Raw genomic sequence first — 21216 nt, 5'->3', positions numbered from 1 at the left:
CTCTTCACATCCGCCTAAAGATTCCAGTGTCATTTGGGTTTACTGTTATTTCTGTGTTTACGAGTCGCCATCCTGTTTGTGCATTAAGTCGTAAACACAGTCATTAAACTTTATTTTCATTATGTTTAAACTCCACTTCCTCGTTTGTAGGGAAGGCGCTTGTCTGCTGTCCCCCAGATTGTGTTGACAGAGTGCTCACCCACCCCAATAATGGATCCTGTCGGCAATTTAGCTATTCACTCACAATCACGGCAGCATCAAAACGCAGCATTCGAGCAATCATCGAGAAAGCTTTCGTGTGAAGATTTACCCGAAAAGGAGGAGAAACAGCTGGTTTTGTTGTTGACCGATGCTGAAATTCGAGTGCTGACTTCTCTTGACGTGGGGGAACTTAAAAAGGCTACTGGAGGCGGTCCGCACACTATAAACATCTCTCCGAAAACTACTCAATTGTCGAGTCAAGAGGTCCTGAGTGAGCACCCGCTTCTGGTAGTTTTCCAAAAAGAGCGAACGGCCAAAGATGCTTACAGACGACTGCATAGCCTTTTGGTTTCATTGAGACCGGTGCCTAAGCCAAGAATGAAGTCTCAACACTGTACGGGACAGCACGAGAATTTAGTAGAAGCCCTGTTGATTGGAAGCGAATCTGGGGATAGAGTTATCCCTCTTCGACACAGCAATGGGTCACCGACAGGCAACCAGAAGACGGCAAAACAAGATGTGTGCCGCACGACCTACAAGCGTCTCGACAGTTTAGAAGAGACCATCCGCGAGCTGGAGAACACTCTAATCGAAATAAGCGGACACTCCACCGTCGACCAGCTTTACTCCGACCCGGCGGCTGCGTCGAGTCCGGGACAGAGCTCCGGCGCCTCTGAGACCCAGAAGCCCCCTGTCCCACCCAAGCCGACGTCTCTGAATCGAGCGCCAATCCAGGTTCATACCGCAAGCCTGCTGTGTCTAGACCTCTCTCTTCTTCTTATCTCTGGGTGACTTCTGGGACCGCTCAGGTTTCTGCTCTCTGTGCCCTGATTAATTCGGCGTCAGATTGTATTGGAAATGACAAATATGCCGAGGGTACAGATAACAGACTCGCCTCGCGCCGTCTTTTTCATCGTTAGTGTCGCTGTTGTATCCTGCTGAGCTCTGAGCTGTTAATTTGTTCTGTATTGATCTGTCAAGGAGTCTGGTCTCTCTGTCTGTAAAAGCTGTTTCACCTTTTTGTTACACTTAGTGGCTTTTACTATTTCTCTGTGGGTGTAAAACGTCTAATTTCTATCGGCTTTTTCTGTCTTTGCCCGTAACTGTTTGCTAATCTCTCTTTTGCTTTTCATATGATTGCAATGTGTACTACTTATTTAATTGTTACAAATCAAGCCACTGGAAGTTACAAACCATTCCCACCTTACCATTCCCAAGCGTTAAGTGTGTGTAGGGTTTATATTCAACTTCAACGATTTTTCTGCAGGCTTTGGTCCTAGGGATAGACATCCAATACACAAAATGTCATCTTGATAAGATTTTTTGAACTTGAAACTTGTTCAAAAACTAAGAAAACAACAACTACTGTTAACACTTGGTGAAGACAACAAAAAGAGCTATAAATACATATGTTCTACATTATGGGAGACTAGACCAGATGTTTAGAGCAGTGGTTCTCAGCCTTTTTGTCTGGTGTACCACTTGGATCTTTCATTTGTACGCTGTGTACCCTCTACCTCGTGGGTGTTGGCAATGATTTATGAATCGGTCAACCACAAATTGTAATTATTAGTAAAAAGAGAAATGTAAAATATTCACAAATTCGTAGTGTTTACTGCAAAATATCATCTTTTTTTTTTTTTTTTCAAAATGATGTTCAAATAATGTTCAAGTTCACCTTCTTTTTAATCTGAGGTAATTCCAGCGGGGGTACTTGGAGGGTTGTTTAGAGGGCTGTTTTGCCCCTAAGGCCTTAAAGAAGAACTAAGTAACTTGTTTACCTTAATACATCCTTTTCATAGTCCCTCTGGGGGTAATACGGGTGTTAATGGGATGATTGGGGGGTCTCTCATCTCCCCTTGGTGTCTCTGGCTAGAAAATCATGCTTACAACGCAATACACACTAATAGAATCACGAAGAAGCTAAAAGGCTAATGGGCAAAGCTAACTGCGGGCTAGTGCAGTTTTTACAGCCAAGTTTGAATGAAAAATTATCTCAAGTGTGTCATTGAGTTGTGGCCCAATGCACAATATCCCTCTCTCTCTTTGTCTTTTCTGTCAGCGTAGTATTTACCCTCACGGACAATTACGACACCTGCAGTGGCACTTATGGCCTCTAGGGGCATGAGTTACTTAGTTCTGCTTTAAGTTAAACAGGCCTGGTTTAAACCAATGCAATAATGCAGGAGACCGATGACTTGATTGTGGCACTCCCATTTTACAAATCAAAATAGCTGTTTTAAAAAATAAAAAAATAAAAATCTGCACAAGCTTTTAAGATGGTAGATAAACATGTAATTTCAGTTTCAGCTTTATCAATTTTACTCTTAGTGCCATCAAGAAAAAAAAATAAAAAATAACACAATAGGGTTCATATATCTTTATGTATGTTTATGTATGTGCTGTAAGAACTTTTTAATGCCCACATGCATAGGCCAAACAGACTGGAATTTTAAAGAGTACATTGTAGAGATGCTTAAACTTAACGTCATCTTTATTCTCACTTAGCTTCTCATCCAATGACCACAAATTGAACCGCACTTCCAGACTCTCACCTCCAGTTAACTGCAATACAACAAAGATTACCGTTAATCAAAAGTCTCTCCACTTAAGCGGTTCATCTTCGAGGGCTCGCAGAGTACAAGCGTGCGTAGCTTTGATTGGAGCCTCCCACTCAGGGCAGGGCGGGCCGCGGTGTTTGACAGTCGCCCCGTCATGGTGAGTTCAGGCCCCTCTGATGTAGAACCAGGCAGAATTCCTATGGGCACCGGCAGAGGATTACAAAGTGTACGCATAATATTTCATCACTCCAATTTCAACTTCGGTCATCAGCCTTTTATGCTTCCTTCTTACATTTGTTCAGCTCAAATTTACACTGACGGGGCAGTCTGAGATTCAGAACATGTTATGTAGACTTTTAATTAATATTTAAGGGGAGGTTAAACTTAAAGCTTTACTCGTTTGAGTTTCACTTTGAAGGTTTGAAATGATGGTTATAAAATTCATTCACTATACTTTCTGTGGGTCAAAAGTGCACTCAAAGGTTTCGTTGAAGTGGCATAACTTTCTTAAGAGCCTGTAGTTTAACTTGCTTACCTTAATAAACCCTTTTTGTAGTCCCTCTGGAGGTAATACAAGTGTTAATTGGGGGGTCTTTCATCTCCCCCTGGTGTCTCTGGCCAGAAAACCACCCTTTCAACTTTCTTGCCCCCGGGTCGGAGTCACCAATACACATTAATAGAATCACGGAGACGAAGCTAACAGGCTAACAGGCAAAGCTAACATAAACAGTAAAAAATTATCTCCATTGTGTAATTGGATGAACAATATCCCTCTCTCCATTTGTCTTTTCTGTCAGCGTAGTATTTACTCTCACGGACAATTAATGAGTTAAAAAACGCAACATGCTACGACACCTGCAGTGGCGCTTATGGCCTCTAGGGGCATGAGTTAGTTAATACTGCGTTAATATGGAGGCGGAGGGCGGCAAAGAATCTGAAAACAGAAATTGTTTTTTAAATGTCAAAATGCAGACGTTTTGACCTGGTTTATAATTGATATCTGTCCACTTACTGGACTGGCACGGACCAAAAGCTGATTCTAAAGTTTATGGTCTTCTCAGTCAGCACAAAATGAACTTAAGTGAAAAAATGTAACTGTGCTAAGTGTGACTAATTTGTGGACCCAATCCCCAAGCTCAACATAAGTGAATTTCTTTTTTCGTCAGTTTCTCGCAGACATTCACTCGCCCTATGTGTGAAATTATAGTATTCAAGTCTAGAACACCCTGAACATATTGTGCCAGTCCCCATTGTGTATAATTGGCGAGGCTTGCAACAGCAAAAGAATCTGCTGCAGAAACTTTGTCAAGACATTATGCAAATCCCTGCATACTGAGAGGCAGATTTTATTCTTTGGCGTACCGGGAATATATCAAATTTGAAAGAAAGAGTGTTATTTGTTAGACCTGGTGTCCATTAGTGCTCAAAAGGCACAGTTACAGACAATTTTAACAAGGTCTGGATTGGTGAATTTAGAGAGTGGCTTACAGTAGCAGGAAAATGTATTAAGCTTGAGGCACCGACTGTGAACTAAGTAACCCAGCGCCCTCGCCCGCCTTTTGGTCTTTTTTATCTCAGTTTAAAAGCTATGATCTCAGGAGGCAGGCTTCTTGTTGCGTCAAACTGTGTGGCGGGTCTGTTTTATTCACTAAACCCTGCAGATGAAATGTGTGAGTGTGTCCGAGTCCTAATTCGGTTTGTGCCGCTTCTTGTCTTTTTCTTTTTTTTTTCTCAGGGAGCGAACGGCACCAGCGGTAAAGTCAGTCACTCCTCGGCCACGTCCAAACTCAAGCATCTGCAGCAGAACAGCACGGACAAGAGCAAGAGCGGGAAACGGGACGAGATCCAGAAACTCCAGGGCCAGCAGCAGGTACGGTACTAGACATTTACATTAGTGGAAACAGATGTATTCACAAAGATCATCAGCTTTATAAGGAAGCAGATGGATTCTCTTCTTGTTAAAATGGTGTAGTTAAAATTACTTTGGGGTTTTACCATCACTGTCCCTTGTAACTTTGTTTATTACATTTGATGTTTATTTATCCTTTAACTTCTGATGGATGGATAATATATTGTAAAAATGTATGACTTGAAAGTTTACTACACTTACTTAATTTACCTCTGTGGTTCCCAACCTTTTTTGTCTCGTGTACCCCTTGAGTCATCCATTAACACCCCAAGTACCTCCTACCTCAAGGATACTGGAGTGTTGTGTTGAAAAGCTAAACAACTCTCAAATCCTTTTTACTTTTCTTAACCCCTTAACCCCCACCGGGACCAAGCACACTTTGTCCAGTTCTCCGACATTACCCAAATTAAAGGTTCTTGAACAAAAAGCAACAAAAACGTGCCGGAAAAGCGATCCCACAATAAACAATCGAAAAAATCACGACTAGACTCTGATGAAAAAGCCACACAAAAATTACAATGCAATAGCACAATAAAAACGTGACAAACACGTCAAAAAAGCAACAAAAACACGACATTAAGAACTACGAAAACACGAAGAGACAAAAAACAAACAAAAAAGAGACAAAAAAGAGACAAAGAGATGAAAACACAACAAAAACGCTACATAAATGTGAGAAAAACGTGGCGACAACATGACAAAAAAAAAGTTGCAATGAGTTTTTGTTTTCCTTTATTCATCCAAGATAATCCTCTAATAAATGTCTTTATCAAGGGTTTTGTAGGTCTTAGCTTTCAAATGAGGCATGACACTAGCCTGTAGGCTGTAAGCTCCCGTCCAGAAGCTTGTAGATTTGGGTAAAGCTGAAATGGAGAAACCTTTTAACCCCCGCCTGAACAGAGTGCATTTTCACTTTATCCAAATCTTAAAGCTTTCAGTACTGGAGAGCAACTGTGTAATGCCTAATTTGAAAGCTAAGGCCTACAAAACTGATTTTTATTGTTGTTGTGTTATTATTGCTTTTCTGGCACGTTTTTGTCGCTCTTTTATTGCTTCTTTGTCACTTATTTGCATTGTTTTTGTCACTTCTTCCACTTGTTCGTTTTCAGGTTTTTTTTTGTGTGTTTTTGTTGCTTTTTCATATTTTTTTTCATTGCTTTTTTGTAGTGTTTCGTCACTCATTTGTCGCTCTTTGGTCACATTTTTGTCATATTATTGTTGCTTTTCTGGCACGTTTTCGTCGCTCTTTTGTCACATTTTTGTTGGTTTTCATCCTCGTTTTTCTTGCCATATAGACGCTTTTTTTCCAAGAAGCTTTTAGATTTGGGTAAAGCCAAACCAGAGAAAATGTGCTTGGTTCAGGTGGGGGTTAAGAGGTAAGAGGTTCCCTCAGCTATTTGCTCAAGTATTCCCAGGGTTACTTTTCTTGCTCACCATTTCCCAAAATACTCCCTAACATTTACTCATTTTAAAAACAAACTTGAGTAATAATCACAACTTTCCACCCATAAAATGACTCAAGCCAAAGTCTGCAGTGGAGAAATGTAATTAAAAGCTGCCCAAACCTTGGAAAAAGACATTCAATATATAATAAAATCAATTTCTGTGTTCATAGCAGAGAGGCATAGGTAACCCTCAGGGCATCTGCGACTCTGGCGAACCTTCAAAGCAAAGTTCAAAATCCAATGGAAACCTGCTCATATCCTCGTCATGTTCAGCTCGAGCGAACTCCGAGTGCCCTGCGAAATGTGCCATGCCGCCTACTCCAAATTTTACACACCACATCGAGCTTAAATTGGCCTTGACGATCACTCATCACCTCTGCTTAGTGCTCTCCTCACGCCACACTGCCTCCCCTGTTCACTCCACTCAGCCCAGGATACTTGAATCACATTAGGCTAACACTGTGCGCGGGAAAAGTGATTAACTCGGTAGATTAATTATGTTTCAAAAGAAGTGGTGACCATTAGTCGTATCTAAATGCAAAACAGACTGGTGCGGCTCCTCATTATCGAGGGTTTGTGGGGAGACATCAAAGAATCCTCTGAAGACAGTGTCCCACAGAGAGACGCGTGTCAGACAGGTTAAGATTAGCACTCCAATTAACAACGCCGTGTTTAAATGTCTCTAAACATATTCGTAATTAAGAGGACTAAACATTTACCTAAAATACGAATAATTATCCATTTGTAAATTGAGCTCGGGACAAAACTGTTTACACGTATGGAAAGTATCTAGAGACAGGGTACAGATGCAAAAAATAATGAATATCTTAAAATAGGTTAATTTATTTCATTAATACAGTTCACAGTGAGATGCATGCACTTTATATAACAGCTAATACATTTAGTACCGCAAAAGAGAAATACTTAGAAGTGGAAAGTACTGCTAATTCTAAGGCTACTGGTAAGGCATGTTTATTTATACCATGCATTTTGTACACAAGGCAACTCAATGTACCTTACAAAAGAATAAATGCGATAAATGTGACAATCAGGTTAAAGATAAAGGGGCTATACGGAGTTTAAAAATGTAAAAATTAAGTATTTTCCTCCCCCTACATGTTCCAGCCATGTCCTAATGTGTAGAATGAGCTCAAAAAGTTGTTAATTCGGGTCCAAATTGCCGTCATGCACGGGCTTAATATAGAAAGTGCAGTTACGCATAAGACCTGAGGTGGCAGTAGTGAGTATAGAAATAGCCAACTTGCATCCTGTCCCTTTAAGGCAAAGCACATACATAAAAACATCAAGACATGGGAAATACACGAGGTCACGTGTGGAATGTTTTCTTGGGGAGAGGAAGGACGACCGGCCATTGACCGGGGGGTGGGGCTGAGGAAACGTGTTGAGGCAGACAGAACAATGAGGGCGTGGTTAGGGAGGGGGCATATGTGTGTGCAGTTGTTTACTTATTTACTAATCTGAAAGTCAGTGTTAAGCAAAATATGGGCCAGGAGCGCAGTCCTTATCTGGTTTGGCTCCATGGCTTGGCCTTGAAGGGATCTTATACTTCAGTGATCATACTCCTGCTGGTATTACAACCACATCCATAGTATCTCCTCTACTGACTGACTTTCTCTAGCTACTTTAGTTGCTAATACCGCTTTGGGCACTGATGATGCCACTACTACCCACTTCTTTTCATAATGCCACCAAGGGAAATAATAAAAATCCCTCCATTCAAAAATGTACTTAAAGCCACACCGCATAGAATTTTACCCAACTAGTAAAATTGATATTTTCATAATTGAAAAATACCTCATAAATGTACAAACAAACATATGCTTTTGCTGTGAGCGGCTCATCAATCAATCAATCAATCAATCAATCAATCAATCAATCAATCTTTATTTATAGAGCGCTTTTCATACACAGGTGCATCGCAAAGTGCTTGACATTTAAAATGTCAATGCCAATATATACAGTTATCACAATACACACACCCACCCCTACCCTTTAAATAAATTTGTCACAGGGACAACTTTATAGGCACATTTCACAACTTGCAGGGTCACTTTTCAGGATCACATTCACAAAAATGCCCAAAAAATAGCCCGAAAGATCATGAAATTGATACAAATGTGCTATGATTAGATGTTTTTTTTTACGACAAATTTCCCACAACAATTATGATCATAATACACAGATGTTTTACTATGAGCCCCAAACAGTATTTCAACATATCAAGAAGCACAACTACTTTATATATAACAACATTCATTTTCAGATGCCTCTGTAAACTGAAAAACAGAAGCAGTGAAGTGAACCTAAACCTCTAATCTCAGCACACTTCCTGACAGTGCCTTCAAACAGTGCCGATGGAAATGAATGGTTGAGAGCGAGGCAGATCCAGCAGATGTGATGATGAGGCTTTAGTCACCTCAGACTCCGACGAGATTGGGACAAATCTCTGCGGCGCTGTGTAATAACGGGCCCTTGACTCTCGCTCTCTGCCAGTCACGCATTATTCAATATCCTTCTTTCCCCGCCATTTACTCTCCAGGTCCCTTCTCCCGATTTCCTCTTTCTCAAATTTGCCCTTTTCTCCTTTTCACTCCCGCTATGCAAGACCCGTTTATTCCCCGCAATTTGAAAGCTGAGTGGATTCCTACACCTGTCTAATGAAAATGAATTATCCTATTTTGTGAGCCTGACATTCAAAGGCATATTCAATTTTTTTATGCCTATTGTTCTGCCAGGAATGGCCTTTTGTACTCACAGTGGTCACTTTTAGAGAATTGTTATTGCAGTTTTATTCCTAGTTTGTAAGTTAAAATATGATACAATAGGCAACGAGAGAGATTAAGAGAGGCTACGAAAGGATGGTCCGCTGAAACAAGCTGGTAGAACAAGCTTATAACACGTTGAGCTATATGCACTGATTCTGCTGGACAGAACTTGAACGGGCTTGGGGAGGCCCGGGCTAGATTTTTGGGTCTGATGTTAACTCCAGTCTGGGACCCGGCTCACATTTTTCCCACTTTATGTCGATCCAATTACAGACAGTTACCTGCAATGCATCACTCAAATGCTGAAGACTCTCTCATTCCCTCATTATTAATAAGAACAAACTTTACTTCTACTTTACTACTTCTCTTACCTCAACATTTAGTTCTTCGCCGATTAAAATCTGTGCTGTTTCGCAGTTTTTGGATCATTTTTATTAATTAGTTTATACCAGAGGTCACAAATTAAATTTCACAAAAGTCCGACTTGAAAAACAATTGTCAAGCAAAAGTCCAAAACATACACGGATAATTCACTGTTATATGAGGATTTTTAAGCCTTTATTAAATCTATTACTGTGATTTGAAAATAATGCAATTAATTAAAACCTGTTATTATTGTTTTTTTGCTCTAAAAATACATTTTTGCTCCTTAATAACATGTAGCTTCTATTATACACAATGTGCACATGACAGCGATGTGTTTCTCCCATTTGCTCAGTTCAACACGCTGAGCCCTGCTTAGTCCTGGTTTAGTCCAGGTTTAGTCCTGGTTTAGTCCAGGTCTGAACCTGGTTTAGTTCTGGTTCAGACCTGTTTGTGCCGATCAGGAAACAGCGGCACTATTTACGCATATTTAATTAAGGTGAGAGTTTTTTAGCGAGCTGTATTTCAGTCATTCTGCCGTTTCTAAAAATATAAAAAGTGTCATGGAGCTCAGAGGTTGAACTTTCTCTTTCGGTTTATCTGGGCTGGAGTTTATCGCTCTGGAAAGCATATTTTATCAGAGACTTGAGAAAGAAAAATAAAGAAAAATCTTCAAACAGCAGTTGTGAAAACTAGAAACTTGCCCGGTCGACACAGGTCAAAAAAGTTGTTTAAGATCTGCTGCTCACACTGGTGTGAGCCCTGGCAAACAAACTAACAAACAAGGAATCTGGTTAGAAACCAAATCTGCACTGATTCTTAAGTTGATTTCAATAAAACAGCTGAAAAAGTGTTGATTATCTGCAGCGTATCTGCTGAAATGATCAGGCTGGAGGCCAATTTGTGCACAGCGTTTAAGAGCTAATTAAAAACTTTTGCCAAGCCTCCCTGCTTTCCAAGTGTTTGCTTTTGATGCAATATTCTGGCTTTTCAGGAAAAATGTAATATGCTGCTTTTCATTTTTTTTTTTAAAGTCATTACTTATCATACAGTATATCATATCTTGTTCAAAATATCCCCCCTTCTATCAAAGTATTTTATAGACTCACCTTTGGTACCTTCTACAAACACATTCTCCTTGATCTCTCCCTCCAATTCACACCTGCTGCCTGTGCTTGTGTTGTCCTTACAATTAGACCTGTCCCCCTTGGGTGACCTCTCTGCTTGGCCACCAGCTAAAGGTAAAAAAAAAAAAAGAAGAAGAAAGTCTCTCTCTTCCCCCTCTCTCTTCTTCACCGTGACCCCCGACGTTTACCTGCGTGTCCTCCCCTGCCGATGTTTTGTCCTCTTTTGTTTTCTTCTTTGGCCCATAACAGACTGACATTTCTAGGACGTTTAGTCAGAGCTCTTTGGAGATTTCAATTTATAGTTTCAGTGGCACTGTTCTCATAATGGCAATTTGAAATCCGGTCTGCATCGAGGGAAGCAAAAAAGTCCAGGTTATATGTTGTTAAACGCACAGAGTAGGTAAGACATTAACATGATTGAATGCAAAGGAAGAATTTTAATACTTCCATTGAATGTAAGAGTGAATTTGTATCTGTCAGTATTTTTATGACAATTTAGACATCATCATCATTCAAAAAAATGATCTATACCAGCAACCACTAACAAGAAAACCTTGCCAAGAATGAGTTAATATATAATCATTTAGGAAACGCCAATGCATTTGACTTTGATGAACGGGGGGCAATTTCAGCAGTTAATTCTGTGTGCTAAACTAATTGCATTTCACATTTTTTAATTTTAGAAGGAATTACTATAGGGAGCAGCCGGCCCATGAAGGCTTCCAATCACTTTGCATGATAAGTTCAAAGGCACTGCTTGCTTTGGCCTTGAGATCAAGGAAAGCATGGCATTACGAAGCACTTTCACAGCATAAAATCTTGTTTCATTTTCCCATTTGGATTATTATTACATCTGGCAGGAAAACAGGTGCTGGATGCAAGGTGGTCCAAAAAAAAGAAAAAAAAGAAAACTGACCAGAGAGGATTTGATTCATTTGGCAGATAGCTCAGAGTATGTGAAATTAAGGCACGCTTTCCTGAGCTGCGCTCACACGCCAGATTAAATGCCCTGGTGGGGTTTGAGAGGGGGGGTTTCAGGCAGAAGGAACAGCTCCTCTCTCCAGGGAATGGTTGGAAGCACACAGCTATGGATCAGCAACGCAGCCAACCGGGTCTCCCATAAGGAAAGTCTAGAAGCACACACCTGCTCAGGTTTTGTCAAAATGAATCACTGTCAGCCAAATAAAAAACCTCTCCTTTTCATTTTGATGTTGTGAATAGTTTACTTGAGACTCTTACATTTTGAAAACATTCTTGGATATGGATCAAGTTTGCTACATACAGGCTTACAAATAACATCTATAGCTGTGGAATACAGTTGCCAAATCTGGTGTGTATTTGGGGAAAAGGGCTACAATATGAATAAATGGAGAAAAGGAAAAATACTGGACGTTACAATGTGTTAGCTTTAATGCTAATGGGACTATATAAATGGATACATATAGAGTTAGCACATGCGCAAGCTATGTATTTCTTGGTCTATATGGCACTTCTAGATATGCACCTGTTTTGTGTGTGGCTATTGAAACAGCTATGCCATCTATTAGTGGGAAGCGGCATTGCAACCAGGATTGTGATGATTCTTCTCTGCCTACTTATTTTGCATTTTAATGAGCAACTGTCATTAGTGTCAAAATAAATATGGCGTGGTGTTGTTTTTAAGATGTGGACATGGTAGCCTTTCCTTTGGCTCGCATCACACATGTTGACATCCTCAATAATCTTCTCTGTTTGTCTCTTTGTCTCACCTCTCCGTCACTCCCCGCCTCCCCTCCCATTACCCCACCCATATGTGTCGTCCCGCCCCACCTGTCTTCCCCAGCAGTGAGTGAGCGACCCAGCCTCCCTGCCGCCCTTTGTCCACCAAGAGCGCCACCTACATCCACCCACTTGTGTTTTTTTCTACCACTCTTGGACCTCCACGTTTGCTGCAAAGCCCACACTCCGAGCCCCTCCTTCGAAGTGTTGTGAATGTGTGTGGTCTGCATGGTGTCTAATGGAGATGCCCTCGCCCCCCCACCACAACTGCAATGAATGATTTCTTGTTCCTGCTTTGGCACCTCGTTTTGCCTTTCATCCTGCCTTCTTACTCTCCTAAAGGCTTTGGGGACCCACAGCAGCAGCAGCAGCAGCAACAGCAGTGCCACTATTGACCTCTCCAGCATCAAATCGGGCATTTTCTCAGGCCGCTTGGCTCCCCCGCCTGGCCTGAGGAAGTATCCCGATGCGCCTGTACTCTCTCCCAGCCAAGCGAAAGCCCTGCTGACTAGTTTATCCTCGTCGGGTCTGAACGCCGAAGCCCTCCTCCTCTCCTCCACCTTGCGCCAGTACCACACACTCCGTGAGCAGCGTGCCTCTTCCCTGGGCCTCTCCTCCCCCCCCTCGTCCTCCTCCACCCCGTCCCCGACTTCGGCCACTCCCTCGCTATCCCCGTCCTCGCCCACCTCTCCGTCCCTCTCCGCCGTGACGGACCACAAGCCAAGCAGTCGCCTTGAGAGCCTCGGCTTCAACGGAAGAAGTGGCAGAGAAACCGCGGCAAAGGACCTCAGCCCCAGCGAGAAGTAACGAAGACGAGAATCAGGAGTATCAGAGGAGCTATCCGGGAGATCACCATAAAAATGCCTAGCTGTATATTCTGGACCTGCTATCCAAAGTTACGCTCTGGGGATGATGATATAAAAAATGTCTACTAAAACTAACAAAGCAAGTTGGCACAATTTTTAATTCTTTTTTATGTAAGCTGCTAATATTTTTGTTTCCAAATTACATATTTCAGGGCTGCACAATTGGGGAAAAATATCAAATTGCTTTTATATTTGGAAAAAGACTGAAATCAACTGCTAAATACAAGAAAACTACCAGAATCACACACATTTCTGAACATGTTTGTAGAAGTCTGAAGTAGAGGTCGACCGATATAGCGGCCAGCCGCTATATCAGGCCGATATTTGGGGATTTTACAATATTGGCAATATCTCCCGGGACCGTCAGGGGAACAGAGAAACATCACAATGAACATTGGTTTGCTACAAGTTTGTTAAAGCAATACTAAGTAACTTGTTTACCTTAATATTTTAATATTTAATCTCCCTGGTGTCTCTGGCCAGAAAACCACAATTGCAACTTCGCTGCCTACGGGTCGGAGGCCTCAATACACACTAGTAGAATCACGAAGAAGAAGCTAACAGGCTAATGGGCAAAGCTAACAGCAGGCTAGCACCACTTAAACAGTATTTACAGCCAAGTTTGAGTGAAAAAAGTATATCCCTTGTGTAATTGGATGTACAATATCCCTCTCTCCCTTTGTCTTTTCTGTCAGCGTAGTATTTACTCTCACGGACAATTAATGAGTTAAAAAACGCGAAATGCTACGACACCTGCAGTGGCGCTTATGGCCTCTAGGGGCATGAGTTGTTTAGTACTGCTTTGAATACAAGTTTAACTAAACCTCCATCAATATGGACATGCAGCGTCCATATTGTATTTCTGATCGTTGCACAAAATTCTGCGAATAGCAACAGTATGCTAACGCTAACGGCAGGATGCTAATGCTAATGGAACTAATCAAAGCTGGGACAGAAACTATGATTGAATCACTTAAAGTAATAAAGTCAAATCGGCCACTGGTGGAGTGGCCAAGTATTTATGTTTTCACAGGATTATAGACCAGACAATTTGAAAAATCGGGCAAAAATATTGTTAAAAAAAATTCCCATCGGCTCTTAAAAATCCCCAAAAATTGGCATTGGCCTGAGAAAAACTCATATCGGTCGACCTCTAGTCTAAAGCAGTTTTCTGTATTTTACGGATAGTTTGTTGTTCCCAAAGGATAAACAGCCTTTGGTATTGACTAATTGCAACCATTCAAATTGAATTCCTCAAATTTCTACGTGATTCTGTTTTTTTGTGCAGCCCCAACATAAATTTACCACACACTAAAATGGACTCACAAGCTTTATTTTGGACCAATCTTTCTCTCCCACACAGTCATCGTACTGCCAGATACAGAGCACATAACGACAGCCCCTGCCACCTCCCCATCTCCGCCCGTTACAAGCCGATGGGCCCCGGACGGATTTACAAACTATTTTAAATGCATACACCCTCTCTCGATGGGTTGGTCGTATAGTTGTTAGAAATATATAGACAGTGACTTTGACCATAGCAAATAGAGCTGCAATAATCATCAAAGTGAGTCCAGTTGTTCGTGAGTGTCCAGGACAATATCACCACTTTTTCAGAATGTGACAAAAAATATGTGAAAGATTGTGGACATTTTTTTCATCTGGTTTTCACCTTCTCTCAAACTACGAACTGGTGCTATATTTTCTCAGCTGTTTGTACTCACTGTGTGACGAGTTTACATGATCACTTTATTTTTTAACAAAGCACTTACCGTCTTCATAACAGTTCTGTTGCTGCCAGGTATAACACTGTGACCAGCTGAATGTTTTAAAAGCAACAAATGAGAAACCCAGCATGAATTTACAACAACTTGACACCAGCACACCTCATGTATCATCTGTGGACCTCATATCTTGATCTATGTTCATTATCAGGAATACCTTGCTGTATTTAAGATTTAGCCTGTTGAAAGTGGATGGGGAAACCCTCCACCCAAATATTGGAAACATGTATTCATGTTTTATTCCTTAGATGTTTTTACAAACAACAATTGGACTAAGCTGTTTGAAATGAGGACCTCCAAGCTCCTGACTTTGAAATGTACAATGATGAACTCCCGAGCAATCGAGAACCTTCACAAACATTGGGCCTCATTCATGACACGTTCTTACGCACAAACCTGTTCTTAACGCCTTCTTAGGAAGGTTTTTGGCATTCACAAAACTTGTTCTTAGCTGAAAACGTTCCTCCGGAAGAACAAATCCTATGAACAGTCAGGACTCTTACGCACAAAAAAAATCCAGTTCTGTTCACGATCCTGCTCCTGATGAAAGCCAATATTTTTAGTCCCATATATTAACATATTAAATCTCATATGACTGAATTCCAGGAAACATGTACAGTAAATATGATTATAATAAATTACATATGCTCTGTTATGCAGAAACAAGAAGAACGACAAGTAAAGTATGTAGTATGTATTACTGCTAAAACTTTTGAATGCCGGCGCTTATAAATAGGACTAAACACGGGGTGTGCAGTGCATTGACGTTATTTGATGTAGACGAGCATTTTGCTCTTCTTATTTTCCTCTGACTGCCTGTTGCACTTCTTGTTCTTTTATGGATAGGCGGCATATGCTAATTAGACCTATCATGCAAACCATTCACAAACCTAAAAACCTTTTTAAGAAGATGTTCATGAAATAAATACGTAAATGGTCACATTTATATACCATAGCGCTTTTCTAGCTTCTTTAGGCACTCAAAGTGCTTTACATCAAGGAACCACCCACACATTCACATTCTCATTCATACACCAGTGTCTGGAGGACACAATGACAGTGTGCAACTGCAGGATTTGAGCATAAATGAGGCCCATTGTATTTGTAAGGTTTACTTGGTCGGGACATGCACAAAAGACAAAGGAGGTCATTTATCAAGACAGGTGCTACATAGTGTATAGTTGTTGTTTTTTTTTTTCAAATGTTACACTTAATTTACCGATCAAAATTGCCTTCATTACAGTGTTAGAGCCCTAAATCAGATATGTAAATGAGATAATGCTGCATGAACAAAAAACGTCCAAACTCTGACTTTGACCCCCGAACTGTAACACAGACTCTCGATGTGTGTGGTGACTTTTCTGACACTCCCTGGTTAAAACTCAAAAAGTCCGAAGTATTTTCAAACATGCAATCTCTACACAGAGCAGCCCCATCCAGCCAGAAAATCAAACACATCTGACAAGAGCCACAGCTTTGAAGATGCTCAGACTCAGTCATGTAGAGCCACGGCAATTTGGCTCTTGTCAAACTTGTTCAAATACACTCCCCCGTTGCACTTGCATCTAGCATACACATCAAATTGAAAAGTGTCCACTCACTGCCTCTACTCGGCCACTCACTAAAACGGTGTCACAATGAAGAATAATTCTGTTTTATTCACTTGTCAGCTGTGGTCATATTGTTATACCTGGTTTATGTGCGTGTGCCTCCGTTACCATATTACTATATAAACATGAAGAACAAAGGATATGACTGTCAGAATCAAGATAATGTACTTCATAAGCACATAGTACAGAGCAGCAAATATTTATTCAAATCTATTTTATTCAAAAGATCTTTAACGACACGAAAACATGCAAACGATGAACTATATACATTGTATCTCATTGCGTGTTTCCAAGTTTGACAATCAAGATGTTCCTGCTGTAGCATCACACTTTTTCGCACTTGGATTCAAACCTCTTTTTTTTTTTTCTCCTACCCGAAGACACGAGCACACAAACACAGAGAAAAAGTCGAGTCACGGTTTCACAAAAGATTTGAAGCCAAGATTTGGTAGAAGCACATAACACCACAGGCGAAGCAGGCGGCACGTTCTCAAATGCAAGCTACGCATTGAGGAAATGAAATACTGTGGAATACTTTTATCTCAGCAAATGATCTGACTCCGAAAGTGCAGTAGTTTGTATATTCTCACAACTCTCTGCATTTGCTCAAGGAGGGAAAAGGCACAGAGGCAAGATTCTGAATTACCTAACTTTTACATTTAATTCAGTTGGTTCAACCTGTGCCCAACAGCTTAAGCTAGAGATGCACCGATCCAGCTTTTTTGCTTCCGATACTGGGTTTTGAGTATCCGCCGATACCCGATATTTACCAATAGCACTTTCTGTCTTTCTCTGAGTGAAAAATTGAATTGACTAACAAAGTCATATTTTATTGTCATGATATTACAGATCAATTATATCTGTTGATAAACTCTTGGATACACATTTAGTAAGGATCACTGGACCTTTCTATGCTAAATATCCTTGGGTATATGACAAGCTTTAGGTTATAATATAGGGTGAATATGGGTAAAGTGGGACACTTTACCCTAAACAACTCGCATTAAGTGATGTGATCATTATAAATGTGTTATATCAGTAATTTCTTAAACTGAAATACAAACTCTTGGCTTCAGCAGTGGCCGATTTTATTTTACTAGGCTACATTAGGTATTTTTATCATCGTTTCTGCGCCAGCCTTGATTAGTTTTCTTTAGCATTAGCATGCTAGCTTTAGCAAAGTGATGCTAGCCGGGGCATTTTGCGCAGTGATCAAAAATGCATTTTGCAGTCGTTGAAAAATCAGCGACTGAATTCTCTTGGTTCTTTCCAATGATATGCTGCATGCCCATATTCACTTAGATTTAGGTGGTAAAAGTTATATTTTTAACGCATTAAGAGCCAAAACTGGTATCGGTTCAGTATCAGATATTTGTAGCCGATACCCGATATTACATTTTTTCAGTATCGGCTCCGATATCTGATACCAGTAACGGATCGGTTACCACCAGGTGACTCTTCAGAGGAAGATCACAGGAAGTGATCGAAACTAGTAAAGCAGGTAAACTAAACCTTCCGTCTTACAAAAAGAACAAAACTGTAATCGGTGCATCCCTATCTTAAACCCAGGAACCTAATTGAAGCTTCTATAGCAAATGTTTTCTAAAATATTTTGAATTTGCAAATGTATTATGAGCACAAAAGACACAAACACAAGACCAATTCAATGTCTACCCAGCACATTTGTTTTTAAAAGCACATTTAACATATAAATGTCTTGACTTGGGACAGTGCGGCACAAATATCCATCTCTTTGCCCTTGGTTCTGCCGCCATGACACTGTAATTTCTTTTTTGTTCATTTTACTTCGTTCACCAGAAAGACTGTTAGATCCATTCTTCGTTGGATGAAAGAAAACAAAACAGAAAACAAAACAAAAAAACAACGTGCGCAAAGTGGTGTTTGTGTTTTTGAGTATAGGCAACACAGGAGCCGTTTGGGGACATTTTTTTGAAGGCTATTTCACAAAGACGACCTTGTCCTTGTCTCGCGCCCGTTGAGAGCACTAGAAAGAAAGACCCAAAGATGAGCTGAAGGTTTCGCAGATTCGAAAAGGAGTCGTAAGTGGCTTTTACTTTCCTCCAGCCACTTTCACTTTGCTTTGTCTTTGACTGTAAAATGACTACTTTCAGGTTTTGTAGGGACAACATTTAGCAGTGTGCAATACTGTAGTTAGCATCTATCTTTGCCTTTAAATATTTGGATAGCGCCTCTTAATAACTCAACGGCAGATTTTGTTACCTTTTGGTTTCTAAGGATGCCACAACTAATTGTCTTATCATGTACTAATTTGCTCTCTGCAGTCACTGCTCTCCTATTATCCACGGCTGGGACTGGTGCAATGGGTATACCACCTTGAGTGTATAGAAACTCACTTTAATATTCATCCGCCATGAGTTTGTGCTGCTTTAAACCTAGATTAACAGATTGAATCAAGCAGAAACATAAGCTAAAGGTAAACAGATGATTGGAGGGGAGTTATTTTTAAGTGTTACTGCCGTTTGTCTCAGTATGAGTGGACCTGCTTTCATTTTAATGCCAGTTGCCTCTAAGATTTCTGCCTGAGAAGTTGATTTCGAATCTCGAGTCGACATCAATGACAGACTTTAATCCAAAGAGGAGGTAGCAGCGGAAAACCCACATTTTATTCCCATGTTGCACCGCTCTGCACCTCGAGTGGCTGCGGCAGAGCAAATTACGCCGGATCTTCAGCGCTGCGGAGCCCCGTCAGGAGGGTTCAAGCCCCGGTATTCACGTCGAATGAGGTGAAATGAAAGGAGTTCACTTACTCGCTCTTTATAGTCCCCAAAATCCATCACTTTTTTTTTTCCTGAGCTAAGGTTTGGCGCTGGGGAGAGAAGTATTCTTACTCGGCTGCTCACCTCGCGGTTGCGCAGTGCCCTCTCTCTGCAATGATTTCCATGACAGGTGTTATAGTGTTACACAGCTGTGATTTCAACATGGCCGCCGGCTCAGAGGCCACGACTCTCACAGCGGACGCCCTGTGCAATCAGAACAACTCTAAACTTGAACCAGAGGAAGTCTACTTATATGAATATATCTAAGTGAGATGTTTGTGTATATTCTCATTTGTGAAGAAAAGTGTGATATAAGTATATATATAAATATAGGCCTATAGATGAAATAATTATATAATGTAAAATGTCATCATCTCTTCAGTTTTATATATTAGTGACCATTTTGTACAGATTTTTTTTTTTTTTTTAAATCCATTGAGAGATGTATGGCATTTCAGATTATTTATTCACAAGAAACATTTTATATTTGTTTAAGATGTAAAGAAGCCTCTGTAATATACAAGTTCATTTTTAATTTGGGGGATTTTGTTGCATGCACTGGTTTGTTTCATTTATAGTAAAAAATGTCTTGTTCCTTTGCTGGTCCATCTCACAGTGCCTGCATTTAGGGACTTCTACTTGCAACATTTTTCAGTTTTTGGAGCTGTGTTTTTTCTGCACTTCATCTTTTTTCTTTCTTTTTTTCTCCTATGTTTTACGTCCAACATGGTGAAGATTGTGTTTCCTACTGTGAAATGTTTCCTGTTTTAGGGCCTTTCTTATTGTGACAGGAGTTACTCGGCTTTAATTTGTCACGTCACGTTTGCATGTGAACACGAGTGGATTTTTGGAAAAAAGCTGGTCATTTTTTTTCCTCCCCCCGCTCACAGGATTACATCTTTTCCCCATCTTTTTTGATAGCCGACATACATGATTTCGCGTGTGTTTTTACATGGATGTGTGGATGTACGAAGACTCTTGGCATCGAAAACTGTAGTGGAAAAACAAACAAATTGACGAATTGTAAATAGGCCAAGTCATTCCTACTAGCGACAAATTGTTTCAAAAAGAAAAAGTGTTTTGTTACTAAACCTGGCGGTAAACAGCGGTATATAATACAAAATAATGCATGTTTAGTATCAAGCAATCGCACGGTGCAGTCGATAAAAAAATAATGTTGTCTACATGTTTTTTTCCGGAAAAAAAGATGGAGTTTACGTTTTGAAGTTTTACAAACGCAGAGAAGGTTATTTTGGTATCTGTGACAGGCATGTTGAGTCTTACTGTGATGTTGTGACGACAGATGATGATGGTACCGAGGATTCTAGCAGAGACGCTCCTATCCACAAAGTGACACCCATTTGTAGAGTAGTGTGATATAAGAAATAATACAAGAAAAATAGATCTATTATGAAATATATGGATTTAAAAAGCCTACTACTGATACTGGAGATACTAATTTATCAGTGTGGATGCCATGATATTGTGTGCGCTGTGTCCCCCCCCTCCCCCTCCCCTCTGTGAGAAGACAGTAGGCGGGAGATCCTGCCTCCTTTTGTACATAATTGCTGTGATTGTGTGTCCAATAAAGTGCAGCTCTCTTGTACACGGCGGCGTCTGACCTTCATTCAATTAGTCGGCTAATTACGGTGCTTATTATTTTGAAGTGCATGCCACAGCAAGAAACACTTCACCTTTCTGCTGACTTTTTGTAATGAATATGGTGGAGTTTACATCACGAACGGAGCCGCGGCGCGAGTCACGCTTCAGAGCGTGACTAAACACAGGGATAAAACTTTTTAAGAACTTTAGCTGAACATTTATAGAGCTCTGTTTTCTTATTTTGTAAATTTAAAGGAATAGGCCACCGTTTTTACATACTGACATGTTCTTACCTTAGCTTAGACAAGTTCTTTAGTACCTGTCTGGTCTTCATTTAGCCTCTCCTCTCCTCTATAGCTTCAAAACAGGTCAAAATAGAAGCTACCAAGCTCTTGCACGTTTTCCC

General features: G+C 40.5%; 1 protein-coding gene across 13 annotated transcripts in view; it reads left to right on the top strand.

The window, feature by feature from the left end:
• Window positions 1-13321, top strand: part of srcin1a (SRC kinase signaling inhibitor 1a) — a 160135-nt gene extending 146814 nt beyond the window's left edge. For 11 of the 13 annotated variants that reach the window (XM_079564359.1, XM_079564358.1, XM_079564353.1 and 8 more), the window contains 2 exons: window positions 4498-4632; window positions 12493-13321. In XM_079564359.1, the coding sequence (XP_079420485.1) occupies window positions 4498-4632; window positions 12493-12957 (600 nt within the window). In that variant the 3' untranslated portion in view covers window positions 12958-13321. Of the gene's footprint in view, window positions 1-4497; window positions 4633-12214 lie in introns of all 13 variants that reach the window. The other 2 variants (XM_079564351.1, XM_079564350.1) reach the window with 2 other exon arrangements.
• Window positions 13322-21216: the final 7895 nt, after the last annotated feature.

This window comes from Gobius niger (assembly GCF_951799975.1).
Source record: "Gobius niger genome assembly, chromosome: 10".
Lineage (NCBI taxonomy): Eukaryota > Metazoa > Chordata > Actinopteri > Gobiiformes > Gobiidae > Gobius > Gobius niger.
Note: the sequence above shows the minus strand (reverse complement) of the source record. Positions and strands in the feature narration are given on the sequence as shown.